Here is a 22,253-nt window from a genome sequence, read left to right as displayed (position 1 = left end):
AGCCGGTCGTGAGAGAGAGATGTGACTCGGAGTAGATGGGCCACTGAGTAGCGAGTGGTCGGAGTGTGCCGTCCGTGTGGAGGCATAGCCGACATGGAAGACGTGATCACTCGCGTAGGAATCTCAACTCGGGCCGAGGCACGCATATCTAGGATGAATCCCTCGGACGGAGCCGTTAGTGCTTCCGAGCTGCGATCGGACGGGTAGGCCGGCGGCTCCAAGCGGGTCCGTCGTTCTGACGCGGTCTCAACCGCGTGCAAAAGCAAACGAGCATCGTGCTCCAGGCATCGAGCCGGAGTCCGTCACGCCTGCTCTGGCGTTCGGGTCTCATGAGAGCAGGTCGCTTTTTGTCGACGCGGTCCCGCGAAAAGGCTTGCGACGTCCCGTCTTTCGAGGCAGGCCGGCAGCGAGAGTAGTCGGAGCTCCGTTGCTGGAGCTAGCTCGACGGGTCCTCCGCTGGGCATTCTTCTCCGAGGCGAGCAGTGCAGGAGCGATGTCAGGAGAGGAATTACGATTAAGTGTTGTGAAAATCAAGATTCAACAGCAACCCCAAAGTAGGTTTAATCGTAATTCGTTCTCAACATCATCTAGAGAGAAACCAATAAACATGGTATTAATAATACATACAGGTGAATACAGGTGCGGACAGGCTGTATGACTATAAAAGCTTTGATACATATTGCAGACACGTTACCTTTCTATGGGAAGCCCAGAGAAGCTCTAAAGGTACATCGCTAGGGTTACATCGTGGTGATGGATCTACATCGCCTGTCCGCGCTGATATATATAGGAACCGAGAAAGAGTCGCGTAGCGGCCATGAGGCGAATAACATCAGTGTCGTAATTTGGATGACGATTTCATTACAACTACTACTACTACTACTACTACTACTACTACTACTACTACTACTACTACTACTACTACTACTACTACTACTACACCATGCCATTTTGCTGCTCCTCGAGCTGTTCCACTATTGGACATTTCCTCCTCATCCTACTTCGTTTTTGTTTGTATATTTGTTTCTTTTTGGTTATTTGAACCGAGTTGGTTCATTTTATTATTTTATTTTGACATTCTGTTAGATTTGATTAGTCTTTTTGTGTTCAGGCCTAGCCGTGGCGTGCGACACGCTTGTTGGACTAGTTACGCATGATTGTGGCATTATCGCTAAAGTACTTGGCGATTCTTTTATTTTTTTGGTTTAATCACCGCTTATTGCCCCCCGTCGCACAGCGTAGCGAAAGGGGGACTATGGCTTTCCCCTCCGTCCGTGTGTCCGTGCGTGTGTGCGTGTTTGCGTGCGGGCGTGCGTGCATGCGTAAGCGAAGGACCGCATTCGAATTTGGTGTGTGGGTGCAACCCACGTCAAAATCCAAGATGGCCGCCGCCATGTATGTCTGAACCTTGTGAGCAAAATATCATATCATAGCATGTTTTCTGCGTCTTCCACTTTGTCAACTCGCATCACTTCACCGACGGGGGACCTAGGCATAACGCTTGTTGTGTTAAACTTGCACACTGTGTTTAGCAGGTGAGTGAGTGATCTTGCTATTTGATTAATAACATGTTTTTGTAACTTTGCTTCCAAGAGGGATAATTAATTATTTTTGAATTATGCTAAGGAATAGTGAGTGGGCTAATGTTGCTGCTACTACTTCTGGTGCAGGTTTGAAAATCAAAGTACACCTGTTTCAGTCCTTGACAAGGAAACATTGCGTGAGATGTGAATTGGGATGAACTACCCAAATGGAAGCGTATGTGAGCGCAATGGCCATTGTGGTTTGTTCATCAATAATAATTGCGGCCTCTAAAATGTATGGAAGAGCTGGGTTCCTCCTTAAATCCGAGGCTGCAGCGAATAAGGTGATTGAGAAAGGTATTGTTGTGGGAGGGTTATTTGTCCAAGTAGAACCACTTTTGAGCCTTGGAACACGAATCATACTCTCCAACATGCCTCCTTTTATTGCCAATCATGTGGATGAGCTATTCTTGGAGTGATTAGGGGTGCTAAGATCACACATTTTGTGTACAAGATCAAGGCTCGTGTAAGAGTTAACATTGATCACAAAAACCCATTATGCCTGTGCCTCTGGGATGTCGTGAACCTGCTCTACATCACATCTTGTCTTTTGAAAGACAAGTTTCCATTGAACTGTACAATGACAAAGTTGGAGGGATCCTTTGTCATTCTGTTTGAAGGCAAAAATTATGAGGTCTTTTATATGACTAATTATAGTGCCGTGTACGGCTGAGTGAGGCCAATGTGGGCGGGGCCGAGTGAGGCCTGTGTTGCCGCTGCCTGGAATAAAGATGGTGCTTGCTCCTCTCTGCATGTCCGCATCCTTATAACAAAGATGTTACAATTGGCGACGAGGATTTTTCAGACCATGGCTACGTCGTATGGAAAGGTCTCGGAGTATGCTGAGGACAACTTTGAACTTTTTGCGCAGCAATTCAGCTTTTATTTCAACGTTAACGACATCATCGAGGTGGAGCTAGCAGAAATCGATTCTTAAATCGTCCCTCTCGGTGCAGGTTTGCTGTGTGACTTGATTTCGCTGGCGAGGACATCGGATGAAGCTGTTACCTACAAGTCCATAGTGAAAACGTTTCATGACCATAATAAACCAGGCAAGTCACCCTAGTTATCGTAGTACGGGTTTGACAACCTGGTTCGGTTTCCCGATGAGGTAGTTGATTTAGTGGCCAGGCTCAAGCATCTGGCAGGGGATTGTTGTTTTGGTGACGATGAATGATCACAAAGATTGATGGATCGTTTTATCGTGGGGTTGCGAGATGAGAAGATGGTAGCGTCAATTTTACGGATAACGTTTGAAGAGATTACAATTGATAAAGCAGTTGAAACTGCGGCTGTTGTGAAACAAGCTGGATAGGATGTTCGCGACATTGTTGGGGAGGACTCTGCGGTTAATGCCATAGCTGCTGGAGGGCACGTGCTCGCAATTCTCCTGCGGGAGGGTCATGTGCTCTCAATTCTCCAACTGGGTCGGTGGATGAGGGTTCTTCTTCTTCTCTTCCCGGATACATGCAAGCAGTGCGTTACAGGGACAACTACCACAGCAGCCTTGTCAGGGATGTGGTGGTTCACATTCTCGTGGGAGCTGTCCATTTCGGAATGTGGTGTGTTACTGGTGTGGTAAGATGAGCCATGTGCGGAGGGTCTGTCGGGGCCGGACACCGTTATCGGTTGATGTGGTCGGGGCTGGCAGTGAGATTGATCAACAGGGAATGTTTCCGATGACGTCAGCTGCGAATCAGTGTGGATATTGTGACTGTGATTGTCAGTCACTGTGACTGTGACAGTGACTGTCAGTGTGAATGGCAGGCCAGTCAACTTCACAGTGGATACCGGGGCATCAGTCAGTCTCGTGAGTAAACGGATCTGGCATCAGTTGGGTTGTCCGGTGTTAGCCTCGATACACACTACCCTTCGTACTTACACAGGGGAGATGATAATGCCATTAGGCTTGATGGATGTATTGGTTCATTATCGGGACCAGCAAGTGGTGTTGCCCCTGCATGTGGTTGATAGTTCTGGACCATCTCTACTTGGTCGTGATTGGTTGCACACCATTCGTCTGGATTGGGCAAACATTTACAGTGTGCATACGTCATTTCCATCTCCTTCATGCTTGGAGGGGATCTTGGAAAAAAAAAACAAGTTCTATTCGGGCCTGAACTTGGGAAGCTCAAAGGTGCTCAAGGTCACCTGCACCTGAGGGAGTGAGGGAGGGTGTCATTCCACGATTCTGTAAGTCTCAACCGGTGCCATATGCCCTTTGCGATCGGGTCAAAGCAGAGCTCGATCGATTGAAAAAGATTGGGGTCATTGAACCAGTGGAACACTCTGAGTGGGTGACGCCCGTGGTCACAGTGGTTAAGCGGAATGGAGGTATTCGCCTGTTTGGTGATTTTAAAGCGACTGTTAACCCCAACCTCTTCGTGGAGCAGTATCCACTGCCATCCATTGACGAGATATATTAAAAGTTGGCGGGGAGTCAGTACTTCACGAAGTTGGACTTGCACGATGCGTACTTTCATCTTGAGATCATGCCGGAGGATTGTCACCTCCTTACCATCAATACGTGTCAGAGTACTGTATGTACCAGTATACCCGTCTTTGTTTCAGGATCGCTTCAGCTCCGGCAATGTGGCAGAAGGCGATAGATCATCTTTGTATCGACTTACCTGCACAATGCTACTTGGATGACATTGTCATTGCGGGCGCCACGGCCGAACAACATCTTGAGAACATTGACAAGGTGATATCTAAGTTAGCTGCTCATGGCCTTCGCTTGAATAAGGACAAATGTTTATTCTTTCAGAAGCAAGTGGAGTACCTGGGGCATGTCATCACCCCAGAGGGGCTGTCGAAAGCCCCTCAGAAAGTCGACGCTATAGCCAACATGCCCAGCCCAAGGGACGAAGTTCAGCTTCGTTCCTTCATTGGGCTTGCTCAGTATCACCAGAGGCATGTCAGCAAACAAAGCACTGAGCTTCCTCCGCTGACTCGCATGATGCATCGAGATGTTTGTTGGAGGTGGAGTTCGACGGAACAAGCAGCATTCAAACGAGTCAAAGCTTGCCTTACTGCAGGCATGGTACTTGCACATTACAAACCTTCACGTCCTCTCATTTTGGCATGTGATAGCTCGTCGTACGGTATCAGTGCCGTCTTGTCTCAGGCAATGAGTGACGTGCTGAGTGTCCGGTATGTTTTGCATCATATGCTCTGACAGCCGCAGAGCAGAACTATGCTCAGATTGAGCGTGAAGCGCTGAGTTTGGTATGGGTCGTGTTGAAATTTCATCAGTACTTGATAGGTCGGCATTTTCTCCTGCAAACTGACCATCAGCCACTTCAGTTCTTGGTTAATCCTCAGAAAGGCATTCCAGTCACAACTGCTGCTCAGCTACAGAGATGGTGTCTTGTCCTCAGCGATTACCACTATGAAATAAAATTTCGTGCTTCCGAACGGCACGCTAACTGTGATGGCCTGTCTCGATTGCTGTCTACAAAGGCCGGTGCCGAACCTGCGGATGAGATTGAGGTGTTCATGTTGGAACAGATTGAATCTCGTCCGGTAATCGCTGTGGAAGTGGCTGCTGCCATTCATTGTGATCCTGTGCTATCATGTGTTGCGCATGTGATTTTGTCAGGTTCTTGGCACGAGTTGCCCTCAGAATATGCTCCATATGTGTCGCATGCATCTGAGCTGTCTTTAGCTCAAGGTTGTGTAATTTGGGGCATGAGGGTGGTCATTCCTGCTGCTTTACATCAGCGCTGTCTCAATGAGTTGCATGAGGGTTATTTGGGTATGGTCAAAGCAAAGAGTTTAGCCCGGAGTTTATTGTGGTGGCCCAGGCTTGATGCGAACATCGAGTGGACGGTAAAAGGATGTGATACATGTCAAACTGATGCTGATAATCCCTCACGTGTGTCGTTGTTATGGCCGCCTGCTGATAGAATGTGGCAGCACGTTCATGTAGATTTTGCAGAGCCAGTCATGGGCCGCATGTTTCTGGTGGTGATCAACGCTTACTCAAAGTGGCCAGAAGTAGCTGTAATGTAGTCCACCTCGGCAGAGAACACGGTGGAGCATCTGCGGCGTATTTTTGCAAACAAGGGGGTTCCAGAGATTTTGGTTTCGGATAATGGTTCTTAGTTTGTATCTGAGGTGTTTGCTGTGTTCATGCGTGCTAATGGTATCAAACACCCGAGGTCGGCGCCTTACCACCCAGCTACAAATGGCCAGGCTGAGTCATTTGTCAAGGCATTGAAACATGCCTTGCGTAGAGGCCAAGCGGTTCGATCTGTGCAGAGTAGGGTTGATGTGTTTTTGCATGCCTATCGTAATTCAGTGCATTCTACTACACAGGAAACGCCTGCATTCCGCATGTTTGGCCGAGAGCTGTGGTCGCGCCTAGGTTTGCTTTGACCTGGTGCACCTGAAGTTGTTACCGTGACCAATGTTCTATCATTCACGGTGGACCAGCCAGTTTTGGCACGGGACTATGTACACCGACAGAAATGGGTTCCGGCTGTTGTGGTCCGAGTTTTCGGTTTGGCTAACTACCTTGTTCGTACTTTGGCCGGGCATATCTGGAAACGTCATGTAGTGGTGGAGAGTGGAATTGTTGGCTCACGGGTCCGGTCATTCACACACAACTAATTCTGTTCCGTCGTGCGATGTGTTCACATCCATTGAGGTGCCCGTGACCACGTTTCGGCCAGCTGCCCATCCATCTGTGGAACCGGATGTTCATGGCAGTGAGCGTAGTATGGATGTTCCTCAGGTTTCGGTTGAGCCTACTTTGGTGTCTTGTGGGGAGCTGTCATCTCTTTCCAATGCCTCACCATCGCCGGTCGTGTCCATGGCTCAATGTCCGTGTGTTTCTTCTAGACGCATTGTGTGACCAGCATATTTGAAAGACTATGTGAGTTAAGTGGGGAGGAGTGTAGTGTCGTGTATGGCCGAGTGAGGCCTCTGTGGGCGGAGCCGAGTGAGGCCTGTGTTGCCGTTGTCTGGAATAAAGATGTTGCTTGATCATCTCTGCATGTCCACATCTTTATAACAAAGACATTACACTACTGAGTCTTGTTGTCAAGGCAAAGGAATACTGGAGAGCAGACTGTCCCACTATCTTCAAGGAAGTGTCTGCTCCTCGGGGCCTTGAACAGCCAAAGGAAGATGGGTGTGTCAATCCAGGTATTGGTAAAGAAATGCCTGCTCCTTGATGCCCATAAAAGTCGAAGGAAGAGGAAATTAGCACTTCAGAAGTTTCTGTGCCGTATCCTAGCCCTGGCTTACCCTCAGCCATAGACCAATGGCAGATGGTAAAGTTAGGGAAGGGAAAAAAGCACATAAGAGAAAATCAGAACCAGAAAATGAGGGGAATGGTGACCATGTTGTTACTTGTGAAGACAATTGATAAAGTCAGGTGCTCTGGAAACTTATACAGTTAGTTACTCAACCTGAACAAATGGAAGAGGAGATAGGTACTCATCCTCAGGTACCAGATCATGAATGTGATCGGCTGCCAAGTGCAGCCAGTGACCTGCCAAAGGGTAAACAGAGAAGTAAGGTATCCATAACTAAACCCAGTGTGGTAATGACGGCCGACCCATTGACATCTCCAGACTTGGCAGAGTCAAAGGAGACTGAGAGGTGTCATGAAGGTGGTTAACCCGTTACATCCCATTGCACCTTCAACAACTGCAATGAAGCTTTACAATAAACCAATTGAAGGTACATCCACATTTGTAGTTCTGCAAAGAAGGAGCACCACTCAATGCTCAAATGAAACTACAGTCCTTTTCTGTTGAAGCAAGCATACTAAAAGAACCAATCATACAAACGTCTGAGGACTCGCCTGTACGGATTGAGGTATTGAGTCCTTCCTCTGCATCTAGAAAATGCACAGGGAGGAACTCAACAGACACACCTCACCAAAAACACCTCAAATGGATGAACTATTTGTTCCCTGAAGAGTAGCATCCTCACTTTCTACAGCTTTGTGTAGTGGGGAAGCAATAACTGCATCAGCAATACCAGAGGAAGTTTCATCTCTGTTGCCAGAAGCCTGTGTTTAGCCTGTTTTAAGTAATGACAAGGTAGAGGTTGAGGCCCACAGTGAAGACAAAACAATGGGGAGAGACCATGAGATCCCTGACAATGCCAACAAGGAGAGCATTGGGGACTGGCATGGAGATCGAGGAGCAATGATGACCTTTGAGTCAGAACTGCCTTCAGGGCATCTTTCTTGCATTCCTGGAAATGCAATTTTAAAGTTCCTTGAAAAATGTTTGCATAGAATGAAGAAAGTTGAAACTGCCTTAAAATGGTGGAAAGGCTACCATTTACTTGTGCATTCTCTGGATGTAATGAGAAGAGGACACAAAAGTAAGGCTTCAGGCTCAGCTGAACCAGTCCGAGTCAGGAAGTTTCTTTCACAGCTGTTGATCTGATCTATGGGTCTAAGCATGAACTGACTTGGGCTGGGTGTTTTCTATTTTATAAAAACAGACTTTAATTTATATAATGACTGCAAAAAGTTTTCCTCTCAGATCATTGAACGTCAATGCATGTAAAGATGTATTCATCCCAGGTGCATCAGGTATTGTCCCTCTGTTTGAAGGAGAAAGTTGGAGTAGCCTTTCTACAAGAGACCCACACAACTCAATGGGATGCTTTCCGATGGACAGGTCAATGGCAAGGATCTCCCTCCCTTCCCCTCAAATTCAGTCGTGCAAGGAGACCTAGAACCGCATTTGTAGGCTGAGTCAACCCCCCTGGCGTTAATTCAACGATCGACTGGGATTCGAACTCAGGATCCTAAGCCAGCATCCCCCGTTAAAATATTTATACCCCCGTTTAATATTATTTAATAATAATATTTCATATTTCGTCCCCGTTTAATATTTCTACCCCCGTTAAAACACCCCAAATCCGCCTCTTTCAATCCCCAACTTCTTTCCTGAAATTCCTAGAAGTGTTCATTTGCTTTATACCGTGTACCCCTCCCTCCTCCCCCAGCCCTCCCCCTTCCACAGATCTACCGACGTCCCTGTTCTCTACTGTTGTTGTGCATGTGTACATCCCTCTCTCCCCCTCTTGTCTCCCGCTCCCTTCATTGCATGTTTTATGTGTCTGTGCATCTTTTCATGTACAATGTGTTAGCTCTTACACGAACCTCGATTCTGTATAAAAAAAAAAATCCTAACCGTTAAGCCAACACCAGGCTCATCGTTAAATGAACACATTACTATTATGGTGCACTGCTATTATGGCCCATATACCCATATCATCCATACGCCCTATTTATGTCATGCATCATTTTTTTCGCATGGGATATGTACGTCGTAAATGTAATTCGTCACTCATGGTCATAAATCACATACATAAAGTTTCAGATATTTGGGTAAGGATTTCAAATCAACTAATTATGGCTGGAATACCACTTCACCAATGACATCATCACTATCACCCTGTATACCTCATAGGGAGTTAATAACATATGCCAAGTTTCATTTTTTTTCGCTGAGCGGTTTCAGAGAAAATGATGTCCAATTTTTTTCCTTTAATCCAATGTGGCGGCTGCCATACCATGTGACCTATTACGTCAGAGTTAGAAATAAAATATTCTCCATGGGAAGTTCCTCCTATCTTTAAAGTTTCTCATTGATCGGACAAGCGGTTGCAGAGAAAAACATTTTAAAAGTGAAAATATATGAACGCGTACCCACAGAGCCAGACAGACAGACAGACACACGGACAGGGGCATTGTAATAGTCTCGCATCTCCTTCGGGGTAAGACTAATGATGGAGCACATAGAGATACAATGACTGATTAATTATTGCAAGTATTGCACAATAAAACCTGTATATGAAAAGAGGTTAAGAACGAATGCTTTACTTAGGCCACCCTGTACACTGTCTGCCGATATCCTTTATAATAATAATAATAATTATAATTCATTTATTTTGTATAGCGCTTTTCCAGAAGCCCAAAGGCGCTTTGACAGAGTGGAAAACATAATGCATAACAATACATGAAAACAACAATTGCAAAAAGACAAGAATCAATAGGGAAATATTTAAAGCAAAAGGAGGGAGAAGGAGAAGAGATAGTCAGGGGTTAAATGCTGTGGGTTGAATGTTGAATGCAGTGTTGAACAGGTGGGTCTTTAGTGATGTTTGGAATGTGGGGAGTGAGGAGGAGTCTCTGATGGTGTGAGGTAGTGAGTTCCAGAGGGTGGGAGCAGCGATGGAGAAGGCCCTGTCCCCCCAGGATCTGAATTTGGTCCGGATGGAGGGGGTCAGGAGGTTGGTACCAGCAGAGCGGAGGTTGCGGGTGGGAGTGTGTCTGGAGAGGAGGTCAGCCAGGTAGGATGGGGCCAGGTTATGGAGGGCTTTGTATGTCAAGAGGAGGATTTTGTACTGGATTCTCTGGGGGATGGGGAGCCAGTGAAGCTTGTAAAGGACGGGGGTGATGTGGTCACGGGTCCGGGAATGGGTGAGTAGACGGGCAGCGGAGTTCTGAATGTATTGGAGTTTATTGGTGATTTTTGAGGGTGAACCATAGCTATTGCAGTAGTCCAGACGGGAGGTGATGAAGGCGTGGATGAGGGTTTCTGCAGCCGTGGAGGAGAGGGATGAGCGGAGACGGGCAATGTTTTTCAGGTGAAAGAAGGCTGACTTCTTAAACCCTGTTTAGGAATGCCAGGCAATGATGAAAAATATATTTCATCAAAATGTCAGATTTCCTGGTACAGTGTTTTGTTTGTATCATATGAGCCACTGATAAGTAAATGGGATGATCCCACATCCAGGGCTAAAGTGACTTAAGTGCACTAAAGTAACCTTTCAAGGTCAGTATACCTTATGTTGTTAATGGCAGTTTTAATTGATACAGGGCACTTTCTTTGTCTTTCTTTTATTTCTTTTCTTTTTTTTTCAACTGATACTGAGCTCTTTTCTCTTTTTTGTATACATGGTCTAAGATCGTGGGAGAGCTTGGACACAGAACAGATCAGGACCCAACATATCAATGGGAACAGCAGGAGGCAGGGGAAACGCCAATAGCAGGGTGGAGGGAGAAGGTAGACGGAGACGGACAAACAAGGCATGCAGGTAACGATGAAGAGTAGGGGAGAATGTACGGAGTGGACAAGATGTATACATAAGCAAAATTTTGAGAGGGTGGGGGTGATTTAACAGGTTTAGAAAAGATCATGGCTTTGGAAAAGGATATATGACCTAAGATGGTGGTGAACAGCTGTCTGCTGTCTTGAAGACCTGGAGCGAAGCATTGGATCGAAGAGAGTGTGGAAGGTGGTTCCACAGGTGGGAAAAGAGAGGCATAGACAAGAAATATGTCGTGCATAGCACGATACTTGCGAAATTCCGAAAATAAGTTGTTGGCCTATGATTACCTCAAAAATACTTGGTGGTTGAATTTAGTGACCAGATATGCAAATCCTCTTAAAATTTCAAGTCAATCGGATGAAAAGTGGGGATTTTAGAAATCTGGCCTATGTTGACCTCAAAAATAGTTGGGGGTTGAATTCAGTGACCAGATATGCAAATCCTCTTTAAATTTCAAGTTGATTGGATGAAAATTGAGGATTTTAGAAACTTGGCCCATGTTGGTCTCAAAAATACTTGGTTGAATTCAGTGACCAGATATGCAAATCCTCTTTAAATTTCAAGTCAATGGGATGAAAATTGAGGATTTTAGAAATTTGACAAAGTTGTTGACCTTTGGCCTATGTTGACCTATTGACCTTTTGACCCCAAAACAATAGGCTTATTGCTTATGACCAACTCTAGCATTTGGTGAAGTTTCATGAACATCAGTTGAAAATTGTGACCTGTAGACGACTGACATACAGACAGACAGAATAATGCACAAGGCCAACCAATATACTTGAAAAGTCTTCGATTTTCGCAAGTAATGAGTAGAGGTGAGCAGTGATTCTGGATTTTGGCAGTTTCACTAGGAGTAGTCCGTGGGCTGAGTAGGGTTTACATGCACCCCCCCCCCCCCCCCCACAACTTAACTTCCCGGGTAGGTCCATGTACCCCCTACCCTAGGGGTTAGGAAAAACCATGTTAACAGAAAAAAAACTCATTCCCTCATAGTTTGACCTCTGGTGACCTCATTAGTGACCTCATTTGCATATAGCACATATCATTGTAAAGAGTGTCCCAGGACAAACATTTTGAGGGGTCATATGCAACCATAGGATGACTAGGTAAAAAGTTATGGCCATTTGAATTTCGCCTACCCCTAATTTTCGGAAATCACTGACACAGGGGGGGTAACATCAAAATATGCATGGGAAGTACCTTGGGAATGAGTTTTTTTCTGTTAACATGGTTTTTCCTAACCCCTAGGGCGGGGGGTACATGGACATACCCGGGAAGTTAAGTTGTGGGGGGGGGGGGGGGGGGTGTGCATGTAAACCCTACTCAGCCCACGGACTAGAGGGGATTGCTAGTGGGCCACGTGCATCCAGTAGATACTTGGGAGGGGGACGAGGAGACAGAGCATAGATGGCAGAGGGTGCAAGACAAGAAATGAGGAGGAAGAAGAGAGAGACCACCCACCTGTTGGCGATGGCGAAGTGATTTGGAATTGAATAGGACTCCAAATGGAAACCTGAACTTTGAATCCCTTTTTAGCAATTGTACTTCGTCGTGTATTCCACTTTACTCTGCACAGGCTTGTATGGCACTCATTGATGGCATCGTTTAAATCGAAAAATGGACTTTTGATCAAAATTGTTCTTTGTCAATTCCAATTACGAACATTTGCACTATAAAATTGCTTTTATATAGTTATGTTTATGATATCAATGTTTGACAACTAAAAAAACGTTTTTTATACAAAGTCGAGGCTCGTGTAAGATCGAACACTTTAAAGCCAAAAAACATAAACAGACACATAAAACATGTAATAAAGGGAGCGGGAGATAAGAGGGGAGAGAGAGTGAAGCACAACAGCACAACAACAGTAGAAAACAAGGACATAGAAAGTAGATTTGAAAGAAAAACACATGGTTGCGGGTGGGGTAGGGAGGTAGCGCGAGGAGAGGAAATGATTATTATTTTTATTTTTTTGTATTTAAGACATTTAACAAAGGGTAAGATGTTCGGGGGAAGTAGGGGGTGAAAAAAGGTAATCCAGAGAAAGAACGAACTTGAATAAACAAAAGACCGAACGAGGAGACAGGGCAGGCCTCGAGGTGAACCAGGCCCCAAACACGTACGACCAAACTGACTGCCTAATACACAAATTTGCACGAATTGCAAAACAAGATCGAACTAAAAACACACAGTAAATACATACACAGCAAAATAAAAAACCTAACTTAGATTTTTTTTTTTTTTACTTTGATGGACGTGGACGAGCTCAGACGACACAACCTCACCCAGGGAACCGGAAGCGGAAGTGAAACCGGAAGCGGAAGTGAAACCGGAAGCGGAAATTCGCATCACCTGTTTTTGACATGAAATGAAAGGGAATTTGACATGAAATAGGTTACTTTTGAGTTTTTACTTGTACTCTTATCTTATTGTTAATCACTTTAATTTTAATGATCCATGTGTGTGAGTCGCCTTAAATGCTGAAGTGACTTTTCTTGATCTATGTCACCATGACTAGTGGAGTGCCAGTTATGTCAGAAATCTGTTGAAAGAACAAGAAACATCAGTTGTGCAGTTACATAGGATAAATTCAATGTAAATGGAAAAGTAAATTGAGAATACATGCTCCTTGCTTTTTAAGTTGGTCAGTAAGTGGAATGGGTTACTTACAGCCTTTCAAATTGCAACACAGGTGAATTTTACCAGCAGATTGCCAGTGTGCATTCATAGTGAAAAAAGCACATATTTTACGTGCTGCTCTAAATGGTTCTGTGGCTATGAAAAATCAATTCGTTCTGAATACAATAAACCTAAAAGGCCTCAGTAACCAAAATTCCATGACAAATGAACCACAAAACCCTTAAAATGTACAATGGAACAATGATTCAACATTTTTGTTCAAAATGTAGCGTTTTGCAAGCATTGTATCATCACATTTTCACAGGCCTTGTGTTGAATATTTTCTGGTTTGTTGGTATGTTCATGTTGTACGTTCACAGGTTTCATTTTATGTGCATACATCGGTGTGTTTGCATTGTACTAGTACACCCTCTCACTACGGGAGCTGCAGGAAGGGTCATTCCTCTTTGGGGTATATAGATTACAGACGATCTATGGTAGGGTCTCAAGAACATTGGGTGTGTGTTCATTTACCAAGTTCCTTGTGAAAAAATCGCCAAGTGGTTTAAGCATTCGAGCAAGCATTCCATTCAAAACCGTTAAGGAACGGCTAGCTTGGCAAGCGCAAGCTAGCTGCTTGGTAAATGAGCACACCCCGGTCTTCCTCCCTTTCAGTTTCGTGTTAAACAGCAGGAGCGAGTTTCAAATGTTCGCTACGAAAAACGCCACAGAAGTGACAGGGTCATGTTATTTACCTAACATTTGTGGGGTATATAGATAGAGTGCAGTAGCTCTTCGCTCAATTCTGTAAGTAAAAATTTACCTCACTGATGTCGGGATTCCTCCAAAATTCTTTATTTAGTGTTATAAACAGCATTAGAGACTGTTAAAAAAGTTAATCATACGTGTTTGTGGTTTATAATATTTTTACCTCTGGCAGAGGCTGTTCGGCCGTTGCTCCCACGAAAACGCCATGATAAGCTATTTTTAAATGTTGACTCGATGTTTGTTCAAGGAGGAAAACCCCTTGGGGAGGTTGGGATATTATTATTGGTATTAATATTGTTTTGTAATAACATTAATATTATGCTATTATCGTTAGTTTTGTTATTTGAAGCGGCCTTGGAAAAACGCCACGATAAAGCTAATTTAACACTGATATACACCTCAACATGCAACCCCATTGATGGCAATGGTGGGGAAAACCCTCTAGGGGGAGAAAGCCCCCTTGGGGAGGGGGGCAAATGAATGCGCTACAACCTTCATTGTGTAACCCTTCGTCATCCTTTCAAGTTTGGTTGAGATTGGATAAGTAATGACAGAATGTATTGGGGTCAAAAATTCATCAGACAGACAGACAGACGCCAAATGGCGTATTTTAGTATGACTAGTACACCTGCAGACTCTGGGAGGGGCAGGAAGGGTCATTCCTCTTTGGGGTATATAGATTACAGTCGATCTATGGACAGATCTCAAGAACATTGGGTGTGTGTTCATTTACCAAGTTTCTTGTGGAGAGATCGCCAAGTGGTTTAATCATTCGAGCAAGCACTCCATTCAAAACCGTTAAGGAACGGCTGGCTTAGCAAGCGCTAGCTAGCTGCTTGGTAAATGAGCACATCCCGGTCTTCCTCCCTTTGTTTCGTATTAAACAGCGGGAGCGAGTTTCAAAAGTTTGCTACGAAAAATGCCATGGTAGTGGTAGAAATGGCCATGTTATGAACTCAACATTTGTGGGGTATATAGAGTACCATAGATCTTCGCTCAGTTCTGTAAGTAAACCTTACTTCATGGATGTCGGGATTCCTCCAAATTTCTTCATTTAGTGTTATAAACAGCATTAGCAACTGTTTAAAAAGCAAATCATACGTGTTTGTGGTTTATAAATTTTTTTCTTCCTGTCGAGGTCGTTGCTCACACGGAAACGCCATTATAACGATAAGCTATTTATACACGTTATCACTGCAGGAAAAACGCCTTGGGGAAGTGGGACATTATTAGTATTACTAGTACCCGATTGCAAAGCCGCAATGAGCCAGCGAAGCCAAAGCCTCTTGCCACTATTTTACCCATCACTGTGGCATCAGTAGGTTAGGTAGTTGGTAGTAGGTAGGTGTAGTAGGTACCGTCGGTGTAGTAGGTGTAGTAGGTGTAGTAGGTACCATTTGCATTCTGGATGAGATTAAAATTGATAGAATTTACCTCTTGATTAACTCGGTGAATTCCGTCTCAACTTCGGATATTTCCAGCCATGAAAAACTATCCCCGACGGCCGCGAGATTTCTAAAAAATAATTATTCGTCAATTTTAGAATATTTGACGCCGGTTTCACCCTCCGAAACGCGTAATAAGCTTTAAAAAAATATTTTTCAAATGCTCGAATCTCATTGGTTCCGGTGTTTGGTGACGATTTTCGTTGAAGATAACGAGGTTGTTCTTAACGTATTTTAATTACAAAATAGAGGTGCATTAGATTGTGAATCAAACAAAGACGGGTGAAACAAACTCCTATTGAACTTTTTCGCAATTGTTTTATGCATTCAAATGCTCGAATCTCATTGGTTCCGGTGTTTGGTGACGATTTTCGTTGAAGATAACGAGGTTGGTCGTAACGTATTTTAATTACAAATTAGAGGTGCATTAGATTGTGAATCAAACAAAGACGGGTGAAACAAACTCCTATTGAACGTTTTCGCAATTGTTTTATGCAAACTTCCGCATCCGGTCGATGGCGGCCTCCATTGCGTGATTTGGTTTTAGAAATATTTTTTCGAATGCTCGAATCTCATTGGTTCCGGTGTTTGGTGACGCTTTTCGTTGAAATAACCAGGCCCGTGCGGGCCGAGGTTGGTCTTAAAGTATTTTAATTATCAATTAGAGGTGCATAAGATGTGAATCAAACAAATACGGGTGAAAGAAACTCCTATTGAACGTTTTTCTATTTGTTATGCATACTTCTGCATCCGCAAGATGGCGGCCTCCATTGCGCTTCAGGATTCTCAAGCCAAGGCATAATCTGGTTTTCGACATAATACGTACGCGTTTATTGACAACACCGGCTTCGCCGGCTAATATTGTTTTGTAATAACATTAATAATATGCGATTATTAAATTTTGTTATTCAAAGCGTCTTTAGAAAAACGCCACGATAAATCTTCTTATTTGGAAAAACGCCACGATAAAGCTAACTTAATACGGCTATACACCTCAACACTTCACCCCATTGACGGCAATGGTGGGGAAAACCCGCTCGGGGGAGAAAACCCCCTTGGGGAGGGGGGCAAATGAATGCGCTACAACCTTCATTATGTAACCCTTGGTCATCCTGTCAAGTTTGGTTGAGATTGGATAAGTAAGGACGGAATGTATTGGCGTCAAAAATTCATCAGACAGACGGACAGACACAAATGGCATATTTTAGTATGAAGATGATGGTCACAAGGTTTATTGTATGTCGGTAGGCTTATTCGCATTGTACAGATTTGCATTGTACAGGTTCACAAGTTTGCAGGAAATCTTTACGGGTTTGCAGGCTTTGTATTTGCTATTGAAGTAATTTTTATTTTTTGTCTTCCAGTATAACGTTTGTTTGCTTGTTATTGCTTTTCTTTAAATACAGTAGGTTTTATTAACTTAAGTTGAAAAAGGCATGCTCACCACTGTGAGAAGCAAAGTAAAGTTGACATTTCAGGCGTTAGCCCTTTGTTGGGGAAAGTCTCTTTCTTGCTCTGACGAAGGGTAACAGCCGAAATGTCAGCTTTATTTTGCTTTCACAGTGGTTAGTAAACCGTTGTCAACTTTCAGTGGATAAAACCTATTGTTAGAATTTGTCCACCGACGCAGACCAATGATAGTCTTGGAAAAGTCGAACACTCCTCTGTTTATGTACAATTGGTTTCATTAGACATCATTTATGTTTTATAGTTGTTCAAATTTAAGGGTTTTTTTTTTTACAGATCTAAAGTTGTACATCAATTACATTTACGAAAAAGATACATCAATGTGCTTTTCCACCCATTGTGCATGAATTACAAGGATATTAGTAGACAATGGAGCGAATCCCGACCCAGCTATAAATTGTCAGTTCGGTGTTTCACAGGCAGGGTGATTCATCATTGTGTGTGCCGTCCCTCGGATGGACGTTAAATTAGGAGTCCCGTCTGCCAGCATGGGTTGGTGGTCGTTAAAGATCCCATGGTGTCCTTCGCAAAGAGTAGGCGAATGTCACCGGGACCATGGCCAAATTCCAAATTCCTGTCCTAACTAGTCGAACAACAGGCCTGGCCAGGCCGGTTGGTGAAAAACTTGGGCCATCTTCCCTCGGCCGACCCCACAAAGTGGGATAATAGTGGCCATTAAAGGGCAACAATTAGTGGACAATGGACACGCCAAGATAGCATTCGGGATTTCTACTTTGGACCCCAGCATCGTAGGCTATATAAACACACTAAACTGATTCGTCTCCATATCCTGTTTGTCAGCCCAGCGTAACAGTGCCAACAACATGATATATGTTGTCATGTGATGATGATTAGATTATCTAATATAATAATCGATTCTATCAGCTGAAAACCGATAAGAGTATGTTAACCACCATTGGAAGCAAGGTATGTTGATGTTTTGAGCATTAGCCCTTTGTCAGAGCAAAATATCATGTGATGTAAGTTTTATTGATTTTATTTGATTGAGTGGGTGGGATTTTCAATATATTCTAATCTATATATATAAAACACAGTTTATGTGTGTGTGTGTGTGTATGTGTGTGTGTGTGTGTGTGTGTGTGTGTGTGTGTGTGTGTGTGTGTGTGTGTGTGTGTGTAATGTTACCGATAGACTCCTAAACGGAGAGGCTCACGTACTTGATATTTGGCACAGACATGGCAATTGAACCTGGGAAGAACATGGCCGACCTAAAAAAAAATATTTCATAATATTTTTTTACCATATTTTTACCTCAGCGCATTTCAGCGAGGAATATTCTGACCGGTGGCAGAGCAGCGCGCTGATTCGCTCAGAGCGATCACGTGATGTTCCTTGCCGCCATTAACTCAGTTACGCGTTCGCACGTATTTCAGAGCGAAAAGCGATTGCGTTTTTTCACATTTCAGCGAGGAACATTGCCATTCACACCACATAGGTTTTTTTTTCTTTCATCTTTAGATCCATATTTTTTTTCAGCGAGGAATATTATACACGGAATCTGAACCAGTGGCAGAGCAGCGCGCTGATTCGCTCATTCACGCTCATTGATGACGATCACGATCACGTGATGACGTGATCACGAATGATGTTCGTGACGCAATCACGTGATGTTCCTTGCCGCCATAAACTCACAGCAAGTAGCATAGATTTTAGCATGATTAGCATTTAGCATGATTTAGCATGATTTAGCATAGATAGTAGCATGTTTCACATAGATTTTTTTTCAGCGAGGAATATTATACACGGATTCTGACTGGTGGCAGAGCAGCGCGCTGATTCGCTCAGAGCGATCACGTGATGTTCCATCCCCGCCGCCAGTCGGCCTCACTTTTCACGGAGTATGAGCGTTCTATATATTTTCAATTCAATGCGCCCGATTCGCTCACGTACTTGATTTGTGGCATAGACATGGCCATTGGGCCTTCATGGTTGTAATTTGTGCGAGGGAGGAGGAGGGAGGAGGGGGATGGGATTAGCAGGCAGAAGCAGAAGCCCCCGTCCTCCGAGCGTCAGAGCTTCCGTCTCTCCCTCTCCCCTCCACCCCTTTCCCCTTCTCCCCTCCCCTCTCTCCCCCTCCCACTCCCCCTCCACTCCGCCCCTCCCACCCCTCCCACTCCCCCCTCCCCCCCTCCCGACTCCCCCTTCCCCCCCTCCGACTCCCCCTCCCCCCTCCACTCCTCCCCCTCCCCCCCCCCCCTCTCTCCCCCTCCCCCCCTCTCCTCCCCTCCCCCCTTCTCCTCCTCCCCCCTCCCCCTCCCCCCTCTTCTCCCCTCCCCCCTCTCCCTCCCCCCTCTTCTCCCCTCCCCCCCCCTCTACTCCCCTCCCCCCCCCTCTCCTCCCCTCCCCCCCGTTCCCCTCCCCTCCCCTTCCCCCTCCCCTCCCCCGCCCGGCAATGCCGGGTACTGCGGCTAGTCTATTATACTTGTAAGTTTTCCTTTAGAAATAAGTTTTTGAATCCTTTATTTCTCAGCTATTTTTCTTTCACCCACTTCATTTTCTTAATCTTACAGAATTAATATTTTTATTCTTTTATACTCTTGTCTGTGTTTTTCTGACTATTTTGTTTGGTGTGTGTAGATGAATCTTGTCGTTTTCAAAAAAGCTCTTCTATGAGTGGAAATATCTTACAAAATAGAAATTAGGCAAAGAGTTGCTATTTTGACAAAAGCATTGTGAAATGTGTTTAACTCGATTAATTTATTCTTCAATATGTTATGATAACTAATAATCTAAACATTTCTATTTTATACAACATGCAATTTTTCCCTACCCCAAATATTCTTCTTTTTGGCTTTTAACTGATCTCTTTTAATTAACCCTTCCTTTTGACAATCAAACATGCTTAAGAGAATATATGTCCATACCCACTTGATACTTATACCCTCTTCAATCTGCCGTGTCATAACACATCTTGTAACTGTGCGATTATGTGTGCATATATGTCTTTCTCTGCCATTCAAGCCAAAATAGAAATGTGCTTCCATCCATGCTTCCTTCGCTAAAATTTTTGCTTTTCCTCATTCAGGTTCAGTGAGAGCATCCAGCGTCTTCCCTATCCTGAGTGCCACTCTGCTGCTCCTCGGTGGGGTGTCTGTGGCGGCATCAGAGTTTTACAAGAGCAGACACAACATTTTGCTCAGTGCTGGAATCTTCTGCGTGTCTGCGGGTGGGCTATCAGGAAGCCAAAGTCAAACATTTTGGTCAGCAGTTTTTTGTAGGCCCTCAAAAAGGGAAGTCAATGAGTGGAGGCTGTGCATCTTTTACTAATCTATAGAGGTAGTGGAGGATATGATTTATCAACTAATATGAGCAACCCATTTTTAACTCAACTGGACTATGTCCAGCTGAGTTTTTGTCGACACCCAGTGTCCGTCGTCCGTCTGACGTCTGTTTGTTTGTCTGTCTGTCTGTCGTCTGTAAACAATTCGACGTCTACGCTCTAAAAGTCACAAATATTGATCAAATTTGAGGAAACTTGTTATGCAGCATCTTTAAGACATAAACTAGTTTGGGATTGCATTTGGGCATTGCACGCCCAAAAATGGGCGCGGCAGGTCGGCCATATTGAAAAATCTATTTTTGTCAATCTGGTACTTCCTAATGTAGCTAGAAGGCTGAAACTTTGTGTGTAGACAGTATGTAACAAACCTCAACACATATAACTAGAGGTTCCAGGGAACCTGAACTCAACTGGTCCATATCAATATGGTTAGAATATGCATAATAATAGAACCACAAACTATATAGTTTATATGTGCTAAAAATATATGACAAAAATTGATTTTCAATATGGCCGCCCTGCCGCGCCCATTTTTGGGCGTGCAATGCCCAAATGCAATCCCAAACTAGTTTATGTCTTAAAGATGCTGCATAACAAGTTTCATCAAATCCAATCAATATTTATGACTTTTAGAGCGTAGACGTCGAATTGTTTACAGACGACAGACAGACAGACAGACAGACAGACGACAGACGGACGACGGACGACAGACACTGGGTGTCGACAAAAACTCAGCTGGACATAGTCCAGTTGAGTTAATAAATTCAAGTCTGAAATCTGAGAAAAGTAATTGTAGTTTTACTTTTCATGCCTCACTTAAATCTCAATTTTTTCTAGTTTCCTGTTTAAACATGAGATACCTTCAACGTTACTGTACCTCTTTAGCACATATAAACTATATAGTTTGTGGTTCTATTATGCATATTCTAACCATATTGATATAGACCAGTTGAGTTCAGGTTCCCTGGAACCTCTAGTTTTAATATACCGAGAAGCAGAAAATAATGTGATATTCCTAATCTAATATTTTTTTAACTTAAAAAAACCATGTGATCGTGCTGTTTTTTTTGTCAGAATTATAATGCCTCCCAATGTTGTTGAAAGGAAATTTAAGGAGTCAAACATGAAATGTGCTCTGGCATCACATGTAGGCAGAATGCCCCTTCCTTTTGAAGTGTACCAGTTAGCCAGCTGACCGTTGATGACAATTAGATAGTAACAGGGTAATTCATATATCAGAGATTTTCACAAAGCCATGCTCTTGTTGGTTGGTAAAGAGTGATTTGTTTTAAAATGGCGGCCACAAACATTTTGAAGACAGATAGCTTGTCTTAAATATCCAATAAAAATTCATGAAGCCTCTTGCTAGAAAATGAGAAACCATCAATGAATTCGTGTTCAGAGTCTGAATTACCATAGCTAAGGCTTGATTTTGAAGCTGGTTTAAATCTGTAGGAAACACAAGAACCTGTTTACCCATACGCCACCAAGGAACCCAAAAGGAAGGGAAACAATGCGGTGCTCGCTTGGAAGTACCCGAGCAGTGAAATATTCACATAGCCGCTCGATGTACATTAATATCAGACCAGATCAAGCCAGTTGTTGTACAATAAATAACAGTCCAACGATTATGATGGTGTGGCGTTGTCCTGACAATACTCAAAAACATTTCAGTGCATTATCACGTGGCTGGAAGTGAGTTGCAAATTGGATATAAATGGTCATGCATCGCATGACAGAGCTGCAATACAAACTTGGGGATAATTGATTAGGTGAGTGCTCATTGCTTGTTCTCTCCAATTAAAGGTGAGAGGTGATTGGGTCTTGATATTTATATGACAACTGCTATATTTATATCTTGATATTGACATGAGCCTCGGAGGTGCGAATATCTGTCTATGCTCTCGCTGATGACTCGACAATACACGATGAAGCCGGTCCGGCGGCTGATAGGGGTATGTCACATTGGGATTCTCA

At 43.9% G+C, this 22,253-nt stretch overlaps 1 protein-coding gene across 1 annotated transcript in view; it reads left to right on the top strand.

Annotated features, from left to right (window-relative positions):
• LOC137423992 (voltage-dependent calcium channel gamma-2 subunit-like) overlaps positions 1-22,253 on the top strand; it is a 182,521-nt gene that overhangs the window by 121,270 nt on the left and 38,998 nt on the right. The window contains exon 3 of the mRNA XM_068111492.1: positions 20,022-20,162. Coding sequence (XP_067967593.1) covers positions 20,022-20,162 — 141 coding nt within the window. The remainder of the gene's footprint in view (positions 1-20,021; positions 20,163-22,253) is intronic.

Source organism: Myxine glutinosa, chromosome 3, assembly GCF_964187855.1.
Source record: "Myxine glutinosa chromosome 3, kmMyxGlut1.1, whole genome shotgun sequence".
Lineage (NCBI taxonomy): Eukaryota > Metazoa > Chordata > Myxini > Myxiniformes > Myxinidae > Myxine > Myxine glutinosa.
This window is presented reverse-complemented; position numbering and strand designations above follow the sequence as displayed.